The sequence below is a fragment of the Symphalangus syndactylus genome, chromosome 17 (genome assembly GCF_028878055.3).
Source record: "Symphalangus syndactylus isolate Jambi chromosome 17, NHGRI_mSymSyn1-v2.1_pri, whole genome shotgun sequence".
Taxonomy (NCBI): Eukaryota; Metazoa; Chordata; class Mammalia; order Primates; family Hylobatidae; genus Symphalangus; species Symphalangus syndactylus.
Window position 1 is genome coordinate 13574462 of NC_072439.2, and position 17404 is coordinate 13591865.

At 52.4% G+C, this 17404-nt stretch overlaps 1 protein-coding gene across 10 annotated transcripts in view; it reads right to left on the reverse strand.

The window, feature by feature from the left end:
* The window catches only part of ZFR2 (zinc finger RNA binding protein 2), a 71308-nt gene extending 53954 nt beyond the window's left edge, over window positions 1–17354 (reverse strand). For 9 of the 10 annotated variants that reach the window (XR_010116526.1, XR_010116527.1, XM_055250419.2 and 6 more), the window contains exon 1: window positions 17274–17354. Coding sequence is in view for 8 of the 10 variants with exons in the window: in XM_055250419.2 (XP_055106394.1) it covers window positions 17274–17326 (53 nt within the window). In the remaining 2 variants the exon portion in view is untranslated. The remainder of the gene's footprint in view (window positions 1–17273) is intronic. The other variant, XM_055250420.2, reaches the window with a different exon arrangement.
* Window positions 17355–17404: the final 50 nt, after the last annotated feature.

Here is a 17404-nt window from a genome sequence, read left to right on the forward strand (position 1 = left end):
CCAGGTCTCAGGTGTGACAGGGAGAGGCCCACAGCCCTCCCCGGGTTCCCAGGGTGGGCAGTCATGCTGATTCCCCCTTGCCTTCTCACAATTTAGAGTCAGATGAAAGCTGTGGCCTCCTGCCCTGCCCTGCCCTGATCCCCTGAAAATGACAATGACAGGTGTGCCTGTAGTTACCTTAGGTTTCCTAGACCCCGGGTTGAGAATCCCTGCTGTCACAGGTGGATCGAAAAGCATTTGTTGAGGTTAAATGGAAAATTTTGTATTATATATATTTTGCCACCAAAAAAAATTACACTCCAGCACATGCTGCATGGATGAAGCTTGAGGACATCACACTCTGTGAGAGAAGCCAGACACAAAAGGCCATACAGTATGTGATTCCATTTCTACAGAATGTCCAGGAGAGGCCAATCCACAGAGGCAGGAAGGGGATTTGTGGGTGCCAGGCCCTGAAGGAGGGGTTGAAAGTAATGGTTAATGGAGATGGAGTTTCCTTTTGAGCCAATGAGAATGTTCTGGAATTTGAGGTAATGGTCACACAATTCTGTTAATATACTAAAAACCAGGCCGGGTGTGGTGGCTCACGCCTGTTAATCCCAGCACTTTGGGAGGCCAAGGCAGGAGGATAACTTGAGCCCAGGGGCACAGTTCAAGACCAGCCTGGGCAACACAGTGAGACCCCACCTCTACAAAGTCTCTACAAACTACAAAAATTGGCCAGGCATGGTGGTATGCGCCTGTAGTCCAAGCTACTTGGGAGGCGGAGGTGGGAGGATTGCTTAAGCCCTGGAGTTTGAGGCTGCAGTGAGCTTTGATTGTGCCACTGCACTCCAGCCTGGGCAACAGAGCGAGACCCTGTCTCAAAAAAACCACTGTGCCCTGAGGCACAGGCAGGGCACAGTGGCCTACGCCTGTAATCCCAGGACTTTGGGAGGCCGAGGTGGGCAGATCACTTGCGGTCAGGGTTCAAGACCAGCCTGGCCAACATGGTGAAACCCCATCTCTATAAAAATACAAAAAAATAGCCAGGCGTGGTGGCAGGCTTGTATAATCCCCAGCTACTCCGGAGGCTGAGGTAGGAGAATTGCTTGAACCTAGAAGGCGGAGGCTACAGTGAGCTGAGATCGCACCACTGCACTCCAGGCTGGGTGACAGAGCAAGACTGTCTAAAAAAAAAGTCTTGTTCTTTCTAGGCTTTTCTAGCAACTACCACATAACAGGCGCTTCACAGCCATCTGCAGAGTCTGATTCAGAGACACCTGTGGTAGCTGAGACCAGCGATCATGTGAACACACTAACTCCGGACCAAAACCGAAAGTCAATTATTCCAAAAATCGTCAGAGCTCAGATTCCTACATCCCAGAGAGAAACCACTCAAAGGCTGACATAGATGACACTAGACAGTTAGGGCAGGGGTCTTGATGTAGAGCATGTGCCTGTAAACTCTGCAATAAACTCACAGGACAGGAAGCAGCCCTTTTAAATTCTTGCAGAGAAAAAGAGCTGGGCAGAAAACAAGAGTTCTTCTAAACTACATCATTAAAAGGTTTTTTGTTTTAAGAGACAGGGTCTCGCTCTGTCACCCTGGCTGGAGTGCAGTGATGCAATCATAGCTCACTGCAGCCTCTAACTCCTGGGCTCAAGTGAACCACCTCAGCATCCCAAGTAGCTGGGACTACAGCTGTGCATCACCACACCCAGATAATTTTTAAATTTTTTGTAAAGTCAAGGCCTTGCTTTGTTGCCCAGGCTGATCTTGAACTGCTGGCCTCAAGCAATATTCCTGCCTCAGCCTCCCAAAGTGCTGGGATTACAGGTGTGAGCCACTGCGCCCACCTCATTTTTTAAATTTTTGGTAGAGACGGGGGTCTCACTATGTTGCCCAGGCTGGTCTCGAACTCCTGGGCTCAAGCAATCCTCCAGCCTTGGCCTCCCAAAGTGCTGGGATTACTGGCATAAGCCAACGTACCCAGCCAAGTTTTTCTTTTTTTTAATGTGAATTTTTTACTTCTACTTTAAATCCCAACTTAGCATGGAAAATCATTTGCATTTTCAGAACAAAGGAGACCATCTTCTGGCTAAGCTGAAAAAAAAAGTCATTATAGGCCTTCTGAGGCACCATTTTAAGGATGATGTTGCTTTTGCGGGTTGCACTATGAGAAATTCTGTGTGTACAAAATACCTGAACAGAAAGTGAAAGAAGCCCTGGGCGATCCGGGGGCAGATTCATTGAGTCATTGGATAGATACTTCCCAGGTGCTGGTGGGGACAAGCTGCTGTCACGGGCGCTGTCACAGCAGCGGGGAATAACCAGACCAAAGTCCTGTCCTCCAGAAGGGTGCTGTGCGATAGTTCAGGGAGACACGGGGTCAGCAAAATAATTCAACGCGATCTGATGGTTCTCATGCCGCCGGGAAGGACGCGGCAAGGGGTGTTAGCAGGGGGCTGCACCTTCTCACGGGCTGGTTATGGCGGGCCTGGTGGGTGAGGAGGAGGGTGAACACACAAAGTTGGGGAAACAGGAGAGCGCATTTGAGCAGAGGGAACTGCATGGGAAGGGCCTGAGGGTGAAGTGCCCGGAACCTGGATTGGTCCAGAAGGCAGCGTGACTAGAGCGCAAGGAATGAGGAGAGATGGGGTCAGAGAATAAAGGGGGTGGAACAGGGGGCAGAGGACACCATGATGGATGTCACAGGCCATCACAGGGCAGAGAATAAAGGGGGTGGAACGGGGCAGAGGACACCATGATGGATGTCACTGGCCATCATAGGGGCTCCGGCTTGTCCCGAGACCTCACGGGGGTTTCCAGAGGAGGAGGGACATGGGTTGTGATGGGGCCTCTTTTGCGCTGTGCGCGGATGGAAATGGGGGCGAGAGCAGAAGAAAGCGTGCAGGTCCAAAATACAGACGAGGCAGGCTGGCGCGCGGTGGAGGCGGTGCGCGTGCAGGGGCGTGCGCTCAAGGTCAGAAGAAGGAGAGGAGGCCAGGCTGGCTCCCCACTTTGGGATCGGCACGAGGACTGCAGGTGGCCCTGCCTGCCGCGGGGAAGGCAGCAGGATGAGGGGGTTTTGGAGAAGCGTGCCGGCGCTTGCACTTGGATATGATCAGTCTGAGATGCCAGTCAGACATCCACAGAGCGTGCTGCATGGGCCGCTGTATGCAGGGGCCGAGACTAGAGCTCCAGGGAGAGACCTGAGCTGGAGTCAGAAACTGGGTGTCATCGATAGATAATATTTTTTTAAGATTGAGATATAATCCACACTGTAACATCCGCCCTTTAAAGTGCACCGTTCGGTGGCATCTAGTAACATTTACAAGGCTGTGAAAACATCACCTCTACCTAATTTCAGAACGTTTCCACCACCCCAAAAAGAAACCTGTCTCCATCAACATTCTCTCCATCCCTCCCAGCCCCCGGAACCACTTATCCATTTCCTGTCTCTATGGATTTGCCTGTTCCAGAAATTTCCTAAGAATGAATAATGCACTATACGGCCTTTTATTTTTATTTTAGAGACAGGGTCTTGCTCTGTCACTTAGGCTGTAGTGACACGATCTCAGCTCACTGCAGCCTTAAGCTCCCGAGCTCAAGCAATCCTCCCTCCTCAGCCTCCTGAGTAGCTGGGACTATAGGGATGTGCCACCATGCCCAGATAATTAAAAAAAAATTTTTTTGTAGAGATGAGGTGTATGTTGCCCAGGCTGGTCTTGAACTCCTGAGCTTAGGCAATCCTCCTGCCTCAGCCTCCCCCATAGCATGGACTCCAGGCCTGGCTAATTTTAAATTTTTTGTAGAGATGGGGTCTCGCTATGTTGCCCAGGCTGGTCACGGACTCCTGGCCTCATGCAATCCTCCCACCTCAGCCTCCCAAAGTGCTGGGATTACAGGTGTAAGCCATCGCACCTCGCCCTATGTGGTCTTGTGTCTGGCCTACAGATGCCATTTTAAAGCCCTGAGGCTACATGAGATCACCAAGGGAGGTTAGACAGGAAACAAGGTTCAAGGACGGAGCTGGGGCCTCGTGTCATAACCACCCGGGAAGAGAAAACCTGTAGAAGGAACTGGCAAGGGATGGCCAGCATAGGTGAAGCTCATTGCATCCACTGCAATGGGGGTCCAAGAGGCTGGAGGAGCTGAAGCCAGGGATTGCTGTGTCTGGTGCTGCCGGCCAGCCCTGAGACTTGTGAAGTGACCAGCAGGCACGCTACTGACCACGCTTTCCGTGCAACGGGGGGATGGCAGCCCGCATCTCAGGCCGTCTGTGCGGCTGCAGCAGAAGACCCCAGCCTGGATGATGTACAGAGAGCAGTAGTTCATTTTCTCATAGTTCTGGAGGCTGGGACGTCCAAGACCAAGGCGCTGGCACCTGGTGCCTGCTGAGGGCCTTCCTCCTGCGTCCTCACATGGCAAAAGAGCAAGGGAACCAGCCAGCCTCCCCCTGCCCTGCGTGATGCCCCTTTATGAGGGGCCCAGATCCCATTCACAAGGAGCCCTCATGGCCTAACCACATCTCTCTTTTCAGGTAGCGTTTTGCTCTGTCTCCCAGGCTGGAGTGCAGTGGCATGATCATAGCTCACTGCAGCCTTGACCTCCTGGGCTCAAGTGATCCTCCTGCCTTGGCCTCCCAAAGCGCTGGGATTACAGGTGTGAGCCACTGGTCCAGCCCCAAGCACGCCTCTTAGTGGCCACATCTCTAAATACTATCACGTGGGTAACACCTGAATTTTGGAAGGGACACAAACCACAGGTACCAGGTGACCAGAGACAACTCCTGTAGCCTGAAGCCCCCTGGAATGAGCTAGCCAATCCCCAGGTGTGCCCTGCCCCACCTTGCCTGGAAACTCTGATAAAGGCCATGGCCTCAGCATGCCCTTGCTCCTGCTCCTGCCTAACCTGTGTTCCCCCTGCGTGGTGTGGCGAGCCCCTTCTCCCTCAGTAAGCATCTGTGATAAATTCCTCTTTCAACAGCATGGGCCTCCTGTGTCACCACTTAGTCACTCCATAAATGACAACCCCATGGGTACCAAATGAGCCATTCTCCCAGAGCAAGAAGGTGAAGGAGAGAAGTTGAGGGTGTGAGGGATCATGGGCGGGGACCTGGGGCCGACTGGCCAGCTTCCAGAGCTGGCTCTGCCCACTATGGGGCTCGGAGTCCCTTATTCTTTCGTAGACTCGGTTTACTCGTCTGTAAAATGGGAACACCCAATTTGGTATGGGGATGGGGATGGTGTGATGATTAAACAAGAACTCACAGGCTATGGGGCCCAAGCATGTGGCAGGGGCTTAAGATGTAGCCCGGGGTGGCCGGAGTTTCTTTTGTGTTTTTTTTGGAGATGGAGTCTTGCTCTGTCATCCGGGCTGGAGTGCAGTGGCATGATCTCGGGTCACTGCAACCTCCACCTCCCTGGTTCAAGCGATTCTCCTGCCTCAGCCTCCCCAGTAGCTGGGAATACAGGCATCTGCCACCATGCCCAGCTAATTTTGTATTTTTAGTGGAGATAGGGTTTCACCATGTTGGCTAGGCTGGGTCAAACTCCTCACCTCAAGTGATCCGTCCACCTCGGCCTTCCAAAGTGCTGGGATTACAGGCAGGAGTCACTGCGCCTGGCCCCAGAGTTTCCAATTTTAAGCGATGCTAGGAACCAGAGGTTTTGTGAAATCTTCCTTTTTTTTTTTTTTGAGACGGAGTCTCACTCTATCACCCAGGCTGGAGTGCAGTGGCACAATCTCGACCCACTGCAACCTCTGCCTCCCAGGCTCAAGCGATTCTCCTGCCTCAGCCTCCTGAGTACCTGGGACTACAGGCGTACCCCACCATGCCCAGCCGAATCTCCCACTTTTAAATGCTGGCAACTAATTCAAATAAAGCAAGCAAAAAGCTCACTGCACAGGCGTGAGAACCAAACACGGCCTGCAGGCTGTCAATTTTCGAAGTCTGACCCACACTGAGGAGATGAGAGTGATAGTTGAGAAACAGGTATAAAAAGTCACAAACTGGCTGGGCATGGTGGCTCGCACCTGTGATCCCAGCACTTTGGGAGGCCGAGGTGGGCACATCAGTTGAGGCCAGGAGTTCGAGACCAGCCTGGCCAACATGGTTTATACAAAAAAAAAAAAAAAAAAAAGCCAGGCATGGTGGTGCATGCCTATAATCCCAGCTACTCAGGAGGCTGAGGTAGGAGAATTGCTTGAACCTGGGAGGCGGAGGCTGCTGTGAGCCAAGATTGCACCACTGCACTCCAGCCTAGGCGATGGAGCAAGACCCTGTCTCAAAAAAAAAAAAAAAAAAAAAAAAAAAAGTTGTGAATTTACTCTCAGTAAAGCCTACCCGTAACCAATGAGCCCAGGCTGTTTGCTGCTGCTGCTGTTTGGAGTCACCTGTTGCTGGAAGGAAGTGTGCCACTGTACTACGCCAGAGACGGCTGCCGTCTCCATGACAACAAGCACGCGCTGGTGCTGCCTGCCTGGGAGGAGAGAAGAACGCAGGTGGGAAACGGGGAGCCCGGGCTAACATGGGCTTACAAACAGTGGTGACATACGTCTACAAGTCCTGCCTGGCACTCCCACGTTCAGGCCCCAGGCTAATGTCTTTTGATGGCTTTTTGGTAGAAGAGTTTGTTCTGGGAAGTCAAGCTTTTTCAGGTGCATCCTTCTAAACTGAATTTTCAGATGCAAAGCTGGTGAACCCCACTGATCTCATTTTGTTCACACAGCCACCAAACTCAAGGGGACGTCGAGGCCTCGGGGATGGAATGGGCCCGTCTGAGCTGCCCACGTCGCCTGGCCCAGAGCTCTTTCTCTAGGGCCGTGCTCTCGCTTGCTCCGAAGAGACAGAGCAGGCTTAGGTGTGGTCCACACTTCAGAGGGACACGGGTGGGATCTGCAGGTAGAGGCAGGTGGCGAAATGTCTTAGGGACAGCCAGGAAGATGGGTCACTCTCTATTTGCATATAATGATAATTTCTACTGAACACTGCATTGAATAACTCAATGGGAACACACACACACAAAACCCCACAAAACATTTAGAGTCCAAGGAAAAACTCAGGTGGAAATAAAGATTTTCCTGGAATCACAGGGTGAGAAATGTCATTGTTCTTTCTTTCTAAAAACAAGGACTCAGCCAGGTGCAGTGGCTCATGGCTATAATCCCAGCGCTTTGGGAGGCCAAGGCAGGCAGATCACCTGAGGCCAGGAGTTCAAGACCAGCCTGGCCAACATGGTGAAACCCCGTCTCTATTAAAAATACAAAAAGCAGCCGGGCATGGTGGTGCATGCCTGCAATCACAGCTACTTGGGAGGCTGAGGCAGGAGAATCACTTGAACTCGGGAGGCGGAGGTTGCAGTGAGCTGAGATTGCACCACTGCACTCCAGCCTGGGCAACAGAGTAAGACCCCGTTCCAAAAAAAAATACATAATTAAAAACAAGGACTCTTTCTTCCCGAACACAGCTCATCACCTACTTCTCTATCACCCCCACAGCAGACGGAGATGAAGGCTGAGGCCACCCAGCTGGAAATGGAAATGTCACAGGGTCCTGTGATGGTTAATACTGAGTGTCAACTTGATTGGATTGAAGGATGCAAAGTATTGTCCTGGGTGTGTCTGTGAGGGTATTGTCAAAGGAGAGTGACATTTGAGCCAGTGGACAGGGAGAGGCAGACCCGCCCTCACTCTGGCTGGGCGCCATCTCATCAGCTGCCAGTGTGGCCAGGATAAAAGCAAGCAGAGGAACGTGGAAGGACTGGACTGGCTGAGTCTTCGGGTCTTCATCTTTCTCCCGTGCCGGGTGCCTCCTGCCCTTGAACATCAGACTCCAAGTTCTTCAGCTTTGGGACTCTTGGGCTTACACCAGCAGTTGGCCAGGGGCTCTCGAGCCTTCAGCCACAGACGGACGGCTGCACTGTCGGCTTCTCGACTTTTGAGGTTTGGGGACTCGGACTGATCCACCCCTGGCTTCCTTGTGCCTCAGCCTGCAGACGGCCTATCGTGGGACTTTACCTTGTGACCGTGTGAGCCACTTCTCCTGGATAAGGTCCCTTTCATGGAGACCTCTATCTATCCTGAGTCCTGTCCCTCTAGAGATCCTGGCTCATCCAGCCACCTACTTCTGTGCCCCGGGAACCCCTGGAGAACACCTGCACTCCAGCGTTCTGAACTTGGTGCGGCGGGTCTGCGACTGCACACAGGGTGAGCCACACCCAGGTAGAGGGCGCAGTGCCTCAGGGGCCAGAGAGACAACGTGCCCTGCCACACCAGATGCTGATGCACCCAGTCAAGTCCTTCATCAGGGAGAGTGTTTTCAAGTCTGTTTTACCGACAGTAGACGACATTTCAATCGCTGTGTGTACACACAACACACACACACACCCAGAATTTCATATTTTGGCACTTCTGTTCACAGTAGTTTTATATTCAAAATGCATCTCACACATTCATACCCATAACAGTCCTGATTTTGTAACCAGTTTTTTTCTTCTTCTTTTTTTCTGACCATGAAACCCTTAGGTGCAGTCTCCATGTGAAATGCCCATTTCAGATCCAGAAGCCCCCAAAATGTCCCAACATATTGGAAAGGAGTTCTGTTAACTCAATCCTCGGGAAGATATCAAAAGGACTTTTTTGCTTTTTGAGTCAGGGTCTTGCTCTGTCGCCCAGGCTGGAGTGCAGTAGCACAATCATAGTTCACTGTGGCCTCAAACTCCTGGGTTCAAGCGACCCTCCCACCTCATCCTCCCAAGTAGCTGGAACTACAGGTGTGCACCACCATGCCTGGCTACTCTTTTTTTCTTTTTTCAAGAGATGGGGGTCTCACTATGTTGCTCAGGCTGGTCTCGAACTCCTGGGCTCAAGCGATCCTCCTGCCTCAGCCTCCCAAAGTGCTGGGGTAACAGGCGTGAGCCACTGCACCCGGCCCGGAAGGATTTTATCACCCCAGGCTCACTTTCAAAGTCTTCTTTTGAATGGAGTCAAGAGGCCAACTCCAAACGAGGACCCGCCTAGTTCCTCAGGACGGAGCCACCATACGGCGGCAGGTTTTTGAGGTGGGAATTGGATTCCAGAGCCTGGGCGTCGAGTTTCCCGAGCCTCAGGGGCGAGCCAGGCTGTGCGGCAGTGGCACTGATGGGCTTGTCCTGCTGAGAAGGAACATGGTCCCACGTGGAGGCGGCTGCGTAGTAAGCACCACCAGACAGGTGCTTGAGAACACCTTCTTGACGATACCATGCCGATCACGCTAGAGAAAGCATTAGCTACGCGCCCTCCCAGACGCAAGACAAGCGACAGAATTTCCAACCAGCATCGGCTGACATCGGTGTCACTCAAGAGTAACACCTTTTTACTCTTGTGCACCAAACTGGCCGACATCTCAGGAACAAGGAGGGGCCATCTCCTGTTCCAGCCCTCTCCTGCTGCTTTAAGAAACGGAACGGCCTGCAGAGCCCCGTCTGTGCTGGCTCATGAGCCACTCGTGTCAAGGGCAGGACAAGATGGCAAACCCCAGGTTCCCATGAGCAACTACAACCGGCCTCGAACCACCAACCTGGACTCAACCAACGACACTCAAAACAACAGAGACACCACCGGCTCTTTATACATCCATGGCAAGGGCCTGGGGACGTTACAGGTCACTCTGCTCCCAAGGGACAGAACTCACCACAGATTTCACCTCCTGCAGCAGGACTGGCCTTCCCAGATCCACAATGCCGCGGAATCAGAGCCATGCCGCCTCTCCATTCTCCACCAACCATGACAAGTAAATGACTCGCCATAGGTCCATTTAAAAAGGCAAATGGAACTTACCTTAGGGGAGAAAAACCTGCCCAAAGCAAAAGCAACATATCCACCAAAAAAAGAAGTGTCATTCCCCAAAATATTTACAAATTAACTTTCTAGCTAAAAGAAATCTGGCAACTTTAAAATTAAAGTTGGGCAGAGCACGGTGGCTCACATCTGTAATCCCAGCACTTTGGGAGGCCGAGGCGGGTGGATCACTTAAGCTCAGGAGTTTGAGAACAGCCTGGCCAATGGCAAAACCCCATCTCTACAAAAAATACAACATTTAGCCTGGTGTGGTAATGTGCACCTGAAATCCCAACTACTTAGGAGGCCGAGGAGGGAGGACTGCTTGAGGCCAGAGGTTGAGGCTGCGTATGATCACACCACTGTGCTCCAGCCTGGGTGACAGAGCGAGACCCTATCTCAAAAAATAATTGAAATAGGGCTGGGCACGGTGGCTCACGCCTGTAATCCCAGCACTTTGGGAGGCCGAGGCAGGCGGATCACCTGAGATCAGGGGTTTGAGACCAACCTGGCCAACATGGTGAAACCTCGTCTCTATTAAAAATACAAAAATTAGCTGGGCGTGGTGGCGCACGCCTATAGTCCCAGCTACTAGGAAGGCTGAGGCAGGAGGACTGCTTGAACTCGTGAGCCAGACGTTGCAGTGAACCGAGATTGCACCATTGCACTCCGGCCTGGGCAACAGAGTGAGACCCTGTCACAAAAATAATAATAATAAAATACAAAGACAATGAACACAGGGTTTACAAGTCCCTTTCTACGTGTTTTCCTTATTTTTCTAGGGCTGCCTAGTCATTTATCCTGAACCCTCAGAACCCCAGGAAAGAACACCAATATTCATTACCCTCACGTGAAAGGCTGTTCTCCAGGGCCATTCGCAAATGCTTTTAAATCTGATGTATTTGTTCGATCATTCTAAATGCACACGTTGGTCAAATACAAAATAAAACTCTTAAAAATCCAGAAACAGAGAATATGTTTAGGGGAGAAAAAACTCTCCTCGGAATTTACTTGTGCCCCAATATGTATGAACTAACTTTTGGCTCTTTTTTTTATTTTGAGATGGAGTCTCAGTTGGTTGCCCAGGCTAGAGTGCAGTGGCGCAATCTCAGCTCACTGCAACCTCCGCCTCCCGGGTTCAAGCAATTCTCCTGCCTCAGCCTCCTGAGTAGCTGGGATTACAGGCACATGCCACCACACCCAGGTAATTTTTGGATTTTCAACAGAGATGGGGTTTTACCATATTGGCCAGGCTGGTCTGGAACTCTTGACCTCAGGTGATCTGCCTGCCTCAGCCTCCCCAAATGCTGGGAGTACAAGTGTGAGCCACCGTGCCTGGCCTAACTTTTGGTTCTAAAACAAGTAAGATGAAAAATCAAAATCCACACTTCAAAAATATTCAATCTACCTAATTCCTTGTATAGGAGCTCAGACCACAAGTCCTGTCATTTGAAAAGGTTTCCTGAAAGTATACTTCAACCCAAGTTTTCACGTGCAGCCAGCAGCTGCCTCTCGGATTCTCTTCTAAGGAGTTCAGCCCCTAACATGTATTTCAGCCTTGCTGAGAAGGGCGTGAAAAAGACCGCAGCAACATTGGAGCGGCAAGATCTCCCCTGGCTCCTCCAGGGTCGTGCTCCCCGGAAAGAATGGATGCAGCGGAGGCGCGGTTACTTACTAGGATGTGCGAACAGCTCGAGGGGCCCACGTCTCACTTTCCCGGGGCTTTCTGGACCTGGTGGTAGGAGTCCACTTACAGGTACGCGTCCCGGCCCCCAACATGGCGACATCGGACTCTCCAGGGCAGCCTGTGCTCCTTGGACCTAAGCTCAAAGGGATGGGGCTGGCCTTGGCGGGTGGGGTTTCCACCGGAAGGACCTGGAGGCCTGCGGGAGGGCAAGTGTGGCGTCTGGGCTGGGTATGACCAGGTCGGTTCTGAAGCTGGTTGCAGCAACACCTGGCAGGCAGGGGCTCCCATCGGGGGTGTTAACAGGTTCTGTCGCTGGCACTGGGGCTGCCGAGCCTGTTCTCATGGTCAGCATGGGCTCCGGGCCTTTTTCAAGCTACCTGTTGCCCGGAAGACATTTTTGAGAGATACGCATTGGATCACCATTACTTTCCCAGTGACACGGGGCCATGTGCTGTCTCCATGTCCCCACTCCGGGGAGGGGCTCTTTTTTTTATTGTTTACTGAGACAGGGTCTTGCGCTGTCACCCAGGCTGGAGTGCAGTGGTGCAATTATAGCTCAATGTAGCTTCAACTTCCTGGCCTCAAGCAATCCTCCCTCCTCGGCCTCCCAAAGTGCTGGGACTACAGGTGTGCACTGCCACGCCTGGCCATGTGTTTTTTAATGTCTGAAGGATGTAGCCCTAAACCACTATCTGACTGGGCCCTGAACTAGCAGGGCAGGGTGCAGGTGACAGCGTAAAGGATGGCAATAACACAGTCTCTACCACAGGCGCAACCTCTAAGCTGACGTGGTCAGGGCTGGGTTCGACGCCACGGCTGCTTCTCTAAGCTCCAGCAGCCCTGACTGTGAGTGAGGCACTGGCCTGGGCCCATTCCTAGCCAGGCCGACCACTGGGCCCCCACGTCAGTCCAGTGACTGCCCCCAAGCCTCATTTTCATCATCAGCAAAATGGGCTTCACAACACCTGTCCCGAGGATCACGTGAGGGCTCAGTCAGTACCAGGTGCCCAGGACTCACCTCACACAGAGAATCAATAACCAGCAACGAGCATCCTGCCCATCACTAACAGAGTGTGATGGCGTTCCAACCCTGCCTCCCACTTCCGGAAACTCTCCAGGGGCAGGAGCTCAGCTTATAATGTATGCTAACAGTGTCGGAATTTAATTGCAGGGAGGAAGTGCCTGTAATCCCAACACTTTAGGAGGGAAAGGCGGGAGGTCCCTTGAGGCCGGTTCAAGACCAGCCTGGGCAAAATAGCAAGACCCTATCTCTACAAAAATAAATATCGCCAGGCAGGGTGGTGGGCACCTGTCAGCCCAGCCACTCCAGGAAGCTGAGTGGGGAAGACTGCCTGAGCCCAGAAGTTAGAGGCTGCAGTGAGCCAAGACTGTGCTACGGCACTCCAGCCTGGGCAACAGAGTGAGATCCTGTCTCACAAACAAACAAACAAACAAACAAACAAAGGTTCTCTGGACAGGACATCAAGTATTACACCAAAATCCAGTAGTCTTCTAACTTAGATTTAACAAGAACGCAAAGGCACAGCTAGCCAGTGACTGCGTAATACTGGTGGAACTGTGACGAAGCCGCTAGACAAAGAGAAAGGTAACGGCAGAGGCCTCCAGCCTGTCGCTTCCCACCACTCTGCACTTCCAACACACCACTTTGAGCTCTCCACGCTTTCATGACCAGTGTGACTTAACATGTACAGACCCTGTTGGAGCCCCTCAGCTATTCTCAGCTAAAAAACTGCGCTCAATGCTAATCTTTGTTTTCTCTCTTCTCTTCTCTTTTCTTTCTTTCTTTCTTTTTCTTGAGACAGACTCCCGCTCTGTCACCCAGGCTGGAGTGCAGTGGTGCCATCTCAGCTCACTGCAACCTCCGCCTCCCGGGTTCAAGCAATTCTCCTGCATCAGCCTCCTGAGTAGCTGGGTTTACAGGCATGCGTCACCACAGCTGGCTATTTTTTTGTATTTTTAGTAGAGATGGGGTTTCACCATGTTGGCCAGGCTGGTCTCGAACTCCTGACCTCAGGTGATCCACCCGCCTCAGCCTCCCAAAGTGCTGGGATTACAAGCGTGAGCGACCGCGCCCGGCCTGCGCACAGTGCTAATTAAAAGCACTGCTGCACTCGGTTTTCCACATGGGATTAATGTTTCATTCTGAAGACTTGCAGCACTAACTCAACTTCTAAAAAAATTATGAGATTCATAAGACCATATAAAATAAAATAAAGATAATCAACACTATCAACAGGTAACTGTAAATTTTTCTCATGCCTTCAAGAGTGAATGTGGGCCAATTCTTACTGACCAACAATTAAGCAGTTCAGATGCCAACCCTATTTATGGATGAAAACTTTAAGGAAATTCCTACCCAGGGCTATGGTTATCAATTTTTTGTTCATTTGTTTTAGAGACAGTGTCTTGCTCTGTTGCCCAGGCTGGAGTCCAGTGTTGCAATCCCAACTCACTACAGCCTCAAACTCCTGGGCTCAGGTGATCCTCCTACCTCAGCCTCCCAAGCAGCTGGGGACTATAGGTGCACACCACCACATCTAGCTAATTGTTAATTTTTTTATAGAGATGGGGGGAAAGGTCTCATCATTTTGCTCAGGCTAATCTCAAACTCCTGGGCTCAAGTGATCCTCCTGTCTTGGCCTTCGAAAATGCTGGAGCAACAGGCATGAGCCACCATGCCTTGCCTGGTTATTGATTTTATAAGCTAAGAAAACCTACCCAAAACTCCTAAAAAATGAACAGCTGTCTTTGTTTTGGCAATTCTTGAAACAGGCGTTGTAAATATTGCTGTCCAAATGCTGCCATAAAATTGGTACACAAAATCTGTTACCTGATCAGTTTTCTCATGGCAGATTATATAAAACATAGGTACTTTTTTGTTTGTTTGAGACAGTCTCACCCTGTCGCCCAGGCTGGAGTGCAGTGATGCAATGATCTCAGCTCACAGCAACCTCCACCTCCTGGGTTCAAGCGATCCTCCTGCCTCAGCCTCCCGGGTAACTGGGATTACAGGCATGCAACACCACGCCCGGCTAATTTTTGTATTTTTAGGAGAGACAGGGTTTCACCATGTTGGCCAGGCTGGTCTCGAACTCCTGACCTCAAGCGATCCGCTTGCCTCGGCCTCCCAAAGTGCTGGGTTTACAGGCGTGAGTCACCGCACCTGGCCAAAACATATATACTTTAAAAGCAGCCAAAGTTTCCAAACAAAAGTCATTTCCCGCAATAAAGAATGTCTAGTTAACCTAAAGTCATTCAAATGATGCCTATCATCTTGTTTCAAGGTTTTGAGAGACTGAAATGTATTTTGCTATGATTCCTGTGTGATTTTGAGTTTTTACTTAATAGCTTACTATTTTCTTAAGGAAGAACACATTCTCCCTGGGGCAATTCTAAGGACGGACTAACTCAACAACTCAATGCCGCGTTACATGTATACTGTATCACCTAAGCCATCAGAACACAGAAGGTAACTGTGCTGAAATGTATTAATTCAAATAAATGACACAAGCATCTACTGAAGCTTAGCAATCACCTATTTGAACAACATTCAATTTCTCCTCTGGAAGGTAATTTTAATAGCAAGCATAATATTCAAGTGATTTTCCACGTCTGATGGAAGAATGCAATGGAGAAAGAAAGAAGAGAAAGAGAAAAGAAGGAAGAGCTGGCAGGCAGGGGGGTGGAGTGTGTCCAGAAGTTTCTACTAGCCTGGATCGCTAGCCAAGTCCAGCCGCTTTAACTGAGCACTGGCAACCAAAACGCCACTGAGGATGAAGGAAGCAAAAGAAAAGATGAAATAAAAATTAAACGCTCCGTTCTGGGAAATGAGCAGATCATAGATCCCTTCCCTAATAGGAAATCCATTACTAGTCAAATACTCCACCGGAGAAACCACGCCGAGTGCAGGAAACAGGTGCACTCCTCATTCCCACAGCCCTGGTTTCCAAGCCCTGGGTGGTTTCTCTTTGTGATTCCATTAGAAAGGGCACAGCAATATCACAGCCACTGGTGGAAGGGTCGGCACTGCCGCTCCACTGCGGGAAGCTGAAACACCTGCCTGGATCTCTCTTCCATGTGCTGAAATGCAGTAGGAACACCGCGGGGGGCAAAGACCCCCGAGCTCAGAAGAGGCCCCTCTATGAGGTGCCCAAGGGGTGGTTTGTATCTGTGGGGGCTCAGCAGGGACTGTGAGAAACAAGGTTATAGCAAGCTACCAGCTGGAAACTGACACGAGGGTGACACGCGGAAATTATCAACTGCTGGGGGGGGATCTGCTCCCCCCAGAGATGCCAGCCCTGGCTCCCAGACTGGGACTCCGGTCTTGGGGACAGATGGACAGGCTGAAGACAGCAGAGATGCTCCGAGGAGCAGGCCTGGGAGAACGGTGTAGAGTGCGTGTTTGTACATTTGGGGCACAAACTTACCCCGTGTGTGTCCCTACTCACTGAGCCCTTCTGCCCCTGGCCAGTTCCCAGTGTGTCCCCATCGTCTGCCATCTCTCCTCCAGGATCCTTTCTCTCCCTCCCCTCCCAAAAGACTAGATATTTAAGACCTAGAAAAGGATCTTAAATATCCAAACACTCAGGGCCCTTTCTCCCTCCTCACTGTCCCAGCAGGGTCCCAGTTCCCTGGAAACCCAGGTGCCCACCCTCTTATTTGACCTCAGGACCTCCTCCCACGACATACTGCCTTCCCGCCAAGTCTCTGTCCCCCTTCCCCAGTCAGGCCTAAGTTCCCCACCAACCTCGGTTTCCGCCCCTCCCTGGGGTAACCTCCCAGGTCTCTGTCTTCTCTCCACCCCAAATCAGGGGTCAGGTTCCCACCCCTACTCCACACCCCACCCCAGGTCTCTGCCCCTGCCTGCTAGGTACCCTCCCAGGTCTCTGCCTTCTCTCCTACCCCCACCATCAGGGGTCAGTGCTCTCCACACTCGAATGTGGCTGCCCCCTGCCCAGCCGGGAAACCTTTCAGGTCTCTGCCTTCTCCTCCTCCAGCAATCGGGGATTAACGCCCCTCTGCCCTTCCCCTCCTCCTGCCCAGCCAAACACCCTCCCAGGTCTGAATTCTCTCCCCCTACCAGCAATCGGGGTCAGCTCTGCTCTAGCCCTCCCCCTGTCCAGCCAGACACCCTCCTAGGTTTCTGTCTTCTCTCTTACCCCCATCAGGGGCCAGTTCCTCACCCCTCGACTGTGGCTTCCTCCTGCCCAGCCAGGAACCCTCGCTTATCTCTGTTTTCTCCTCCCCTACCAGCAATCGGGGGTCAGCTCCCCTCTGCCCATCCCCACCCACTCCCCGGCCAGGCACCTCCCAGGTCTCCTCCCTGCATTGGGTCAGTTCCGTCCCCTCCCCTCCTCTGTCACTCCCCCTCCCCGGCCAGACACCCTCCCGGGTCTGTCCCCTCTCGCTGCCCTCCTCGGGGCGTCCCCATCAGGGGCTGAACCCCCGACCCCGCACAGGCCCAGGCCCAGACCCAGGCCCCCTCCCACTTCAGGAGCCCCCTCCCGCTCCCGCCGACAGACACCGTCGGCTGCAGAGACGTCTCAGCCGGAGCCCCAGAGCCCGTATCCCGCCCGGTGCCGAACCTAAGGCCGCCCCGCCTGCTTCTCCCGGCGCCGCGGCTTCCCTCAGGTCGGGGGTCCAGGTTGGGGCTGGGGCTGGGACCGGGCCAGGCGCGCGGGGTGGGAGAAGGGGTAGGCGAGGTCCCGGCCAGGCTGCAGGGGCCGGGACTGGCGGGGGTTGGCGCGGCGGGGCAGTTACCTGTACTGCGGGCCGCCGCCCTGCGCGAAGTCGAAATAGTGACTCGTCGCCATCTTGGCGTCTTCGCCGAGCCCGGCGGGCCCGTGACGTCACCCGCCCCGCCCCCGAGCCGCGTGCCGCTCGCGCCGGGC